Here is a 10908-nt window from a genome sequence, read left to right on the forward strand (position 1 = left end):
CCTGCAGTCAGCTGAGACTGAAGAAGTCACTTGGATGAGTGACCAAACGTTTCTCTCACAGAAAACGCTACGTCCAGATGAACAGAATCAACTTCTTGTTATTTAACTCCACTGAAATTGACTCCACATCAGTCACCACTGAATCACCCTGTGATCCTGTGATGTCATATCCTTTAACCAAATATGTTTAAGCAGTCCTTAGCATTAGCAGCAGAGGACATGAAGTTATGGGGCTACACAGTAAATCCATAGCTGTTTATGTAACTGGCACCGGCCTTTTCTAAGAACTCTGGGAACAGAAGGCTCTATTGCTGGTTACATAGCTACAACAGGGTGGAGGTGATACTGCCTGCAGCAAGCAGGTATTTATGGTCACAAGCCTGCACTCATATTGTAAGCTGTAAAGGGCTTAAGCTCTTTGGCTGCTGGTCTACATGATAAACAAGCCTTTTTTAGGGATTAGAGACCTGCTCTGTTAGGCATCAACAGTAGCCAGGAACTTATGACCTTTAGCCTCTAAGTAAGACAGTTATACTTTATCTAGATTGACACAGTGATGTAGAGGTCTTTCTGTGTGGCTCAAGCCACATTATTGTACCCTTCTTCAAGACCAGCCTCTTCAACAGGGCTGGTCATTGCAATCAGGATTGGAAATAAGTTGATCACACTGACATTCAAAGGTCATTTAGCTCTGAATTGAACACCTTGTGCAGGGACTGCACCATATGCACATCTGCTGCCTGGTGTTCGAGTTAATGTTGGTGACTAACATGGTGAACGTGTCTGACATTATCTTTGCTTGCCTGTAGCTTTAGGGACATACTGCACGATCATTTTTGACACACTGCCCTGTCGAGGATAACACCTCCAGTTTGGCTTCCTATTACCAGCCTGTCCAATGTGATAGTGAAGAATTACACAACAATAACCCTTCTCAGTTTTGATTTTCACAGTTACATACTGCTCTTCTGACGCTCCTTGTTATGCTTTTTGGACTTCTTTGCCATTTATAGTTATCGGAGTGCTACACGGTAAAGCATGTCATCCACCCAGAGATAAGAACGCATGCCACACAGGCGTTTCACATGCCTGTCTATCAATAAGAGGCACAGAGAGGGTTTTGAACGCTACTAACGATTACTGTAGCTCGTGTTGAGTACATTACCAAAGGTGGTTATAAAAAGGTCAGAAGCAGGAAAGGACAGTGATAAAATAGGTGACAAACTATTTATCATCATCATAATCTCTTCCTTTGGTGTTTGAGGTTTTATGCTGTTTAAGAAAAAAATTGATTTAGCAGCCAGACCAGTGACAAACTGGTTTACATGCCGAGAAGCACAAGTTCAGTAATATCCAGTGATAGAAATGTGGTGATAGTGGTCAACAGAACAGTTCATGGTTTGGTTTTTTTTGTTTTTTCTGTTTTGTTTCTTTTTGTTTGTTTTTTGTTTTTTGGGGGGGAGGGGGGGGTCCATGTCAGTGGGTCAGGATGAGAGAAGGATGGAAGGAGTAGAGGAGTGGTTTTAAGTGGAGGGTTATCTGGGGTTGTCTGCTAAGATATTTACATTTATCTCTCTGGGACTGGAGGAGAAAGCTGTGGTCTCCGATGTCTGGAGTTTGTTAACTAAATGCCTAACAAGCCAGACAGACAGACCCACACATCAGCACTGTGTCCCGCTCTGCCCTCACCGCTTCTTTACCAGACAGCCGATGGCCATCTGTGGAAAAATGCTTGCATATAGACTAGAAAAAAGCAGTGAATGAGACTTGTGTGTACATGCATGAGGTTGGTGTAACGCGAATTAATATTTGTGCCAGCTCTTCAGCAACAGCTCCCTGATAAATAATATATTGGCATATCAGCAGAGCTGAAAACACACTACGTGCATAGCTCAGTTGATTTCAAAATGGTTGGACTGCAAACATGGCAAATTACGCTTAATGCCTTATTTCCACATAATCCAGTAATAATCCTGATTATAGCTTTTAACAGAATACACTGAACTCTAATCACTCTCAGAAATATTCGGCCATGTTGTGCTTTGTTGTACGTCCTCGACGTCTCCCAGGTGCAGCTGCGTGTATCGCTCAAGGCTGCTGTAAACGAGTAGCATGTGAATAAGTGACAACTGATGTATGTGTAGACGAGGGTTTGAGATGAGACACGCAGATATACATTACGCAGATAAAGAGGAAAAGGGGGCGGGGGGGCTCTGCTTTGTCCTGTGAATAGAACTGATTAAATGGACAGATGTCCTGATAGTCATCATGCAAACTCCCAGAATAAAAGGCTGTGTGTGTCTGTGTGTTGTGACTTCCTAACTTTTACTCACGCAGCCTGAATCAGGGCTCCTCCTAGTTCCCTCCCCAAACATGCAGTGTTTGTTGAAGCACACACTCACACACACATTACTGGCATAATGGCTGTAATGGCTTGCTCTTATGTTCTTATCAACACCATCCACACTGACCCCCACCCCTACACATATGCACACAGACAGATATACTCTATGCAGCACTTACATGTATCCAACAGTCTTAAAGAGCATAGCAGAGAGCTGTCTAGCCCATCTTGCAACTTGGTGCAGTGAAGCCCTGCTCTGGTCCCTTGAGTTTGTCTCCTGTAAGCGTCCCAAGAGAACGTTTCTGAGTCTTGGTTGCTCCACTAAGTCTACTGCCTCCTAATGTCTCTCCACCTTTCCCTCCAGGCTAGCTGAAAGACAGCCCCTGCTAATGGAGCAGTGATTGTGTTATAGCCACAATTATCTCTTTTTACCTCTCAACTCTGGTCCATTAGCAGGATAGATAGTACCTGGGGCTTGTCTTCAGTCACAGAATAAGGTACTGTCAGGATGATGGGCTACATGAGCTGAGAGAGGTCCTGGAAATGCCATTATACCACCACCATGCCTTTTATCGCCAGATGAAACTTATTGTAATGTAGGCGAGACAAGTATCCATACCTAGATTTATTAAATACATGCAGATGATAAACCTCCTCGTTGTTGACCCGTAATTTTGAGATGATCAAGACTCAAGCCAAATCTGTCACGGGTGGAGGCCAGCACCCCAAAGACAACAGAATACTGCCTACATCTAGCTACTGAAGCAAGGGTGTTACAGACGAAATAATAATTTAAATCGAATAATTTAAATAGCTTGACATCACAAGTAAAGAGAGATGCCATATTTTATTTGTTAGGGTGCACTGCTCCTCTAAGAGCCTTTAGACCTTTGATACATAGTTACAATGGGCTACACATTCAATGCTTTGTTTAAAGAACTCCCCCAATCTGCATGAACTTGCCTGAGGCTATTGAACAAGACAAACAACTACCACACTGTATTTCATGTTTTGCTGTATACACAGCCGCCCTGCCCTATTGTTCCTTTTTTATTTATCTAATTATGCTTTTGTTTCCTCTTTGTTACTTTTTCCTTTGTAGACGAGCTCACCTGCGGCTGTGTCTGGAGCGGTTGAAGGCCCTCATACCCCTAGGACCTGACTGCAGCCGTCACACTACCTTGGGCCTGCTCAACAAAGCCAAAGCACACATAAAGGTACATATGATTACCCAGCTCTTAGCTAAAGCTGGTCCTGTTTTTTCTTTTTCTTTTTTTTTGTGATAAACAGAACAAAGAAACTGCAAGCTTTAATGATAATGATATTAATGACGATGCCTTTCTGAAGGTTTTTAAACTGAGTGGTTACCAGCTGACTATGAAAACCTTATTATTCATTTGGTCAGAAAAAAAATGAGGAAAAGAAAGGGTGCAAATTACCAAAGACTCACAAGTTGGTGCCTCATGATTGGGTTAAAAATATGCGAAGAGAGATTTTTCAAAGGTTAATGAGCATCAGTGCTCATGCAGAGCCAGTCCTGTTGGTGTCCTCTGAGAACCAGCCCCCATTTAGACAGATTTCTGAATGAGATGTTAGATAGTGTTGTGTGGCAAAGCATTTCAGTTGAACTTGCCTGAGAACGGTCAGTCCGTTAAGTATTTTGGCCCGAGTAATTTGATGTTGTCTTGGGTTCAACATCAGGCTTCTTGTGGTGTAACTGGTTCTAGACTGGGCACTCAATTACGGATCAGTGGGAAAAAGGTATTCAAAGCAGGTGCCAGAAAGGACTTTTTTCCATTTGGAGATGCACTTAAAATTAAGCCTGAAACCCACTGCTATTTTCTGGGACATATTTTCTTTAAGCATTGGCTCAGAAAGACGTCTGCTGTTTGAAGAATGCCATGATCATGAAGGAAAATACACCATCACACACTTTCACCTGCAAAGGGCCTCAGAAAATGACCGAATATTCACCTGATGTAAAATTCTGTTCAGAACTTGTGGACTGGAGAACTTCTCCCCCCCCCCAAAAGAAAACAAGGCTTTGTGCCAGTTATTCAAATGAAGGGTTGTTAGATAGATCACTGAATAATTTGAAAGGTGAAAGTATTAGGACATGGTGTGTCATGTCATTCGTCACACATGAAAAAATATTTTGCTTGGAAAGACCAAACTCGTGTTTACCTTTATGATAAAATGAATCCACAGTAATTGTGCAGGCAGTGTAACACTTCACACTTTGTTATCCACTTTAAAAGCAGGCATGTGACTGCCTGAGAGTGAGCAGTCTGTAAGGGGAAAGCGAGGCATAGCATGCACTCACGTAACAGACAGGACATGTACAAAGGCGATATTGTTGTTGAGGTGGGCCTCCGCCAGCTCTGCCGCTCGCACTTCTGCTGCTGCTGTCAACTTGAGTCTCTTCATCGCTTATTGATGGCCTATTGTTTTGGTCTGTCGCTGGGAGTCACGCTCATTAATGTTGGCACCCATGACATAAGGCTGCAAGGTTACATCACAATGTGGCTGTATCGGGCCCTGCCACGGCCTTCATTTGTATCATAATGGTGCAAGGCGTAAACAAGCCGACACGGTGTAAACAAGACAGGTGAGGAAAATCATTTAGGGGTGTCGTCGCTGACAGCAGGAAAATCCGAGGGGACAAACTTGTTTAATTTGCTGAATACTAAAGAGCTTCTGGGGCATTGTCCATGTGTTTGTTCACACCCTTTTATGGAGGCTCGATGGCTGTGAATTCTCTGGACAATTACCTTTTCTGTTCTCACATGGGCTCAATCTGACACCAGAGTTTGTGGGGAGCTGGCGGAGAAAAGTCCGTTTAGTCTGAGCCCATTGATTCAGACATTTGTGTTCTCACATGAATGTATGAAAAAGGCCTGTTTCTTTGCTGGCTATTCATTTGTCTAACCTCTTTTCTCAGCATTATTTTTATGAGGCTTTCCTCTTGCTTACACACTTAACCCTCCTGTGCGTTCTCCAGGATATTGGCAAGCCTTGAAAAGCAATGAATTCATTTACAAGCTAGTAAGACTTCAGAAAGTATTAACAAGGATCGAGTTTCTTTTGCAAAGCAGCTGAATGTCTTTCTTCCTCCCTGTCATAGACAGTAAAGTTTTTTATAACTAATGATCCCTACAAGTCATGAATATGATTATTTAGCACAACACAATGTCTATAATATCTTTTGGTGAAGACTCCTCTCCTCTTCTCTTTCACCTCACCAGAAACTTGAAGAGGCGGACAGGAAGAGCCAGTACCAGCTGGAGTCTCTGGAGCGCGAGCAGAGGCACCTTCAGCGTCAGCTGGAGTTGCTGAGTGGAGGCAGTGGTGCTGCAGCCCAGAACAGCCCAGGGGAGGGAGAGAGGATACGCATGGACAGTGTGGGCTCCACCCTCTGCTCCGACCGCTCTGACTCTGATCAAGGTATGTAAGGTGGCATGCATGATTTTTAATTAAGCATCTACACGGCTATCAAAACATGTTTTCACACATGGATAAATTCACAAGGGTATTAGCTGCGCTCCGCTATCTGCCATCACAAGGACTTTACAATAGGGGGCCAGCAGGTTAAAAAACAGCTCATTTCTAGTATGAGTACACTGGACATTTGTGCTCTCACATGCACCTCTGTCATGACTGCAGTGCATGTGTGAAAACAGCTAGAGCCTCCAGCTGCTGTCGGTCTAATTTTATAGCACTGAGGTTGGGTTGGTCAGAGCTCCTCTGAGACTGCATGTCGAGGTGCTGATGAAGGACATCAGATTTAAAATGCAAAATGTTTCCTGAACTGAAGCAAAACCAACATGGTGTCTGTTTGTTTGTAACGATGTCAAGTATGAGGGACATGTTTTCCTTTGTATTTTATGTTAAAATGACTCTAACCTAACAGAGAAGCATTAAAGCCATCATTAGTGTGTCACCCTGGTTGTGAGGTGACAATTTTAACCACTGAAAATGAAACTGACTACAATCTCCTTTCTTTTCATATTCTGTATTTTTGTTTTCATAAAGTGCTGTGGCACAAGCCAGATACTGTGTCATCATACAGTACAGCATGTTGCTGTATAAGTAAGGCTTTTCTCTAAGATATTGTATCTTTAAAAAACTCCAAAACAAACAAATTTCTGGCACCGCTTTTATCCAAAGGAGAAAACAACATGGCAAACAATATAAAACGTAGGAAGTTTCTTAAAATATCCAGAAATAAAGTATCAGCAGAGAATAGTTTTCTTAATAATCCTCAATGAAAGTGGAAATATGTTAAATTGATCTGTTCTTCTCCCCTTTCATCATTTTTCCATCCTACAGAGGAGATTGAGGTGGACGTGGAAAGCACGGAGTTCTCCCATGGAGAGCTGGACAGTGTGAGCACAGCCAGCACCAGCGACCTGGACGACCACAGCAGCCTCCAGAGCATGGCCAGTGATGAGGGCTACTCCTCCTGCAGCGTCAAACTTGCCTTCTCCTCCTAGAGCCCCGCCCCACCGACGTGACCATCACATTCCTGCCAAACTCGCCTGCCCTCCCATCTGTTATATCCATCCAGCCATGCCTATGAAACACACACATCCAGTCTCATCTCCGATGACTGGCACGCACCCAGCTAATAGTGTCCCCCCTTTGCTCCCAGCCTTTTTTTTTTTTTTTTTCTTTTTTTTGCCCCACGCTTCCCCTCCACGCTGCTCAACCCACTTTCGGAGGCGTTCCAGTGAGAGCTCTTTCTCGCCTCTGAACTTTGAACCGCTCCGACCAACACTGACACCAGGGACCCAGACACAGACTGCCAATTGGTTCAAATCTTATTTTAAAAGGAGGAGCAGAGACGTAGACATCATCTTGAAGTTTGAAGCCACAACATAAAATTAACTGTTGATTTTTATCTGCTATTTCCACACACCTTTAAAATCCCCAAATGTATTTCAAATTACACAGCCCCAAATATGACTAAAATGCTCTTTAATTAATATAATTGTCTGTTTGGTTCTGTCTAATGTGGGTGTTTGCCTATATCTTATTATTCTGGCGTTGGGCCTGGCTAAATCTGGACTGGATTGAGGCTGAACTGTGCCATATCTACACAGCTCGTCCCCGCAGCCCTGAATTTCTTCCTCGTCTTATCGAGGTTTTTCTTTTCTTTTCATATTACCTGTGCTCTACACCACAGAAGCTCTGACCCTTGAATTGGTGCTATTGTGAAATAAACCCACCAACCAACCAATGGGGGAAGCAGATCAGATCCACCACTAAGCTTTTAAAGCGAACAAAGCGCATCTGTCGTGATTGTTTCCGACCACACACGGAGGAAAACAAGCCACAAAAACGGAGGGAAAAAAATAAGAAAACATTCCTGTCGGATGTGGGTGCTCAGTGCATTTTCAAAGAGTGGAAATTGTAACTTTGTGTGTGTGTGTGTGTGTGTGTGTGTGTGTGTGTGTGTGCGTGTGCGTGTGTTTTGTTTTGGTTTCTTTCCCCTCGACAAGCAGCTACTACAAGCTATCCTGCACTTATCTACTTTAGAGCTGTCCATAGAAATGGCACAAACCAAGAAGGAAGAAACACACACACACAAAAACAACAGCAACAAGGGAAAAAAATCCAAACTACAAGCTTTGGAACAGATGTCCAACTTCTCTCCAGCAGTAACAAGCAATAACTCGTGCAGTTTTTTGTTTCGTCAGTTTGAACTCCTTCCCGTTTTTTGTTTGTTTTTTTTTCTCCCTCAAGACTCATGTGACCGTCCACATTTTTTTTTTTTTTTTTTTTTGTACATACAGATAGCTTAATAAATAAAACTTTAAAAATGAGTTCAAAAAAAGTAGTGCTTACAGATAGAACTATTGCCTCTGTTGCTGTTTGACCTGTGTTTATTGTGCATTTTTAAATTGAAAGTTTAGAACAATTTTTATCCTCCGATAAAATTTGCTGATGGAAACGTTCAAACGCTACCCTCTCTGTCCCCGCTCCCCGCCCCGAGGAGGTAAAAGGAACGATATCCTCGATAGAAACAGTAGAACGACTTTCCATCCAGTTGTAAACAGTGATCTAAAATGGCATTTGTTGGAAAATGCAGACTTTGTTTCTCACTGTTTTCTTTTTGTTTTTGTTTTTTGTTTGTTTTTTTAATCAATTAGACAGTTTTTATTCTCTTGTTTGTGAATGGCGGTTTAAGTAAAAAGAAAAAAAATATATTATATGGCATTCCAATGGTGGTCAGGTGATCTGTGGAGGGAAAGTTTGAAGTGTTGGAAAAAGAAAACGGGTTGTATGATGTCAATGTACTCCATCCCTACTCCACCGGCATTAAGAATTGCACTTCGGCTGCAGTTCGCTTTGTTTTTCTTTACCACTGTCGTGTTGCGCTGCCAACCATTATTTTGTGTGTGAGAGAAAAAAAACTAAGAATATGATGAATATTTATTCTGCAATCCCTCAAAGAACACGCAATGGGGAGAAGGTTAACTTATTTTGTTTCTGTCTTATTTTACTCTTCTCTTTGATGTTTATTCCTCACTCCTTATTTTAAAAAAATTTATATTTTATGGATTATTGTTAAGGTTTGTTTTTTTTTCTTTCTATTTTTTGCCGGGTGGGTGGGAGAGTGGTTAAGAAAATGTAGCCATTTTTTTGTTTTCATTTTTTTGCTGTTTTATTCAATGGACACTTGAAATGTAATTGGCCCGTAAGCTGCTCCTAGTGCTGAGCCTCGCCTGTTTAGAGTCACCAGCCTTGTTCGGGGCTGACTCCCCAGCCACACACCAGGCCTGTGAGGAGCATCACAGACCTGAAACAGGAGCACAGGCTGAACCTTTATACCCATTCTGCTGTCGCAAGGTGAAATGCTCTCGACTTTGTTTCTGGGTCTGTGCTGAGGGGAGCTAATTCTGCACAAGACTCACCCATAGCCAAGACTTTACTGGCAAATATTGAGCCGGCTGCTATGAAATAAAAGGGGTCTAAAACTCCGCTTTCCTCTATTAGGAGGATTGTAGTCTCTATTAGACTTGTTTTAGTTGACAAAATGTGTCTTACATTTACAACTCCTCCGACTGAGGATTTAAAGAAATAAAAACACAAAAGAACAAAACCTTCGGTTTCTCTGATGGACATCGTTACGGTGTAGAGTTCGACATGTACGCTCTTTGCGGAGCTCTGTTGAGGTTGTTGGACTTGGCACTAAATCAGAAAGTCACCACTTTTGGTGCTCAGATATTTAAAAAAAAAAAAAAAAAAAAAGCCAAAACCACCTCAGAACACCTCAGTGTCCTCTCTCTTTATCTCTTTCTCTCTCTCTGTGGAGGACAGTTTACATTTATTCTGCCCCGTTTTAAGTTATTACCTTTATCTGATCTTTGTTTCTGCTTTCTTCTTATGTTGGTTTTATGAAACTGCACTGCTGACACGACAAAGGTCTCAGTGTTCTGCGACAAATGAATTTCTCTTCTTGTTCAGACCTCGATCAGTTCTTTGCAGTGTTTTAACCTGCTCACACAGTACACAATGTTGTGTTTTACTATGATGGGACAAACTGAGTGTTTATCACAAAATGTGTGTCATTTTGTCCCACGTTGTAAAATGCTGAGATGCGAGATGATTCCAGGACGGGTTAAAAACAACACTAAAAGAACTGGTTTTACTGAGGCCAGGTCTGTCCTCACTCATGTGAGTCTACTATGTGTGTGTGCATGGGTGTATGTATGTGTGTGATCTCTGTGTTCTTACTAAAGCTGAGCTTTAGAAAGGCACCTAGTCCATGACTAGTCTGCACAGATGTCAGTGGGCTGTTTGCCACTTTGATACTCAGTAAATATCACACTTCTGAAGGCTGTTTGTCATTTTTAAAAAAAGACAAGCTCTCCAGCGTACGATGCAAAAACAAAAGATGTTCAGTCCAGTGCAGAATAGTCCTGGATCAGCTGATTGAGAGGTCTGACAAAACATTTCTGGCCATGCTGCAAAATTCATTAGCATATCCTCATCACAAAGTTGTATTTTTACCTGTGTTTAAGGTTTCAGTGGTGGTTAGGGGACAGCTTGGCCAGAAGTGCACCAGCCCCGTGAAGTGGAAGTTGCAGTGTCCTTTGTAAAACCCCACTCCACTCTGGTGTCAGTCTCTCTCAGGGGGTTGATTTGAGCAAACGGGTCCACGAAGTCAAGTTAGCCCAACCAAACAAGCAGTCCCAAGTGCAGTAGGGAGCCCTCCTGTTGTTCTGAACCTGTGGCCATCCTTTGTAAAACATGCACTCTGATGACGATTCTAGCTGTGTAAGTTGATGATGCAATACTTAAAATAAAAACACCAAGATTTTCAAACCTGAAGGACTGAACCGAGCTTTTAATACTGTGAAGTGTGTCACTGCTGAATGTATTGTAAAGCAAATGGCTTACGCCAAGTTAAATACAAGTCACCTGTTAATCACATGATTCCCATTTACCACATGTGCACAAATCTCGACAAAGCAGCAATTTTTTTTCCACAAGTGATGTGTCATTTTCATAATGAAAGAGTGTCTCTTAGATGTGACTAAGAACATAAATGTCTGAAG

General features: G+C 42.3%; 1 protein-coding gene across 2 annotated transcripts in view; it reads left to right on the forward strand.

Annotated features, from left to right (window-relative positions):
- The window catches only part of mxi1 (max interactor 1, dimerization protein), a 30869-nt gene extending 20188 nt beyond the window's left edge, over nucleotides 1-10681 (forward strand). For both annotated transcript variants that reach the window (XM_082537767.1, XM_082537768.1), the window contains exons 4-6: nucleotides 3447-3561; nucleotides 5590-5788; nucleotides 6674-10681. In XM_082537767.1, coding sequence (XP_082393893.1) covers nucleotides 3447-3561; nucleotides 5590-5788; nucleotides 6674-6837 — 478 coding nt within the window. In that variant the 3' untranslated portion in view covers nucleotides 6838-10681. The remainder of the gene's footprint in view (nucleotides 1-3446; nucleotides 3562-5589; nucleotides 5789-6673) is intronic.
- The last annotated feature ends 227 nt before the right edge of the window (nucleotides 10682-10908 follow it).

Source organism: Aulonocara stuartgranti (assembly GCF_965226115.1).
Source record: "Aulonocara stuartgranti genome assembly, chromosome: 6".
NCBI lineage: Eukaryota > Metazoa > Chordata > Actinopteri > Cichliformes > Cichlidae > Aulonocara > Aulonocara stuartgranti.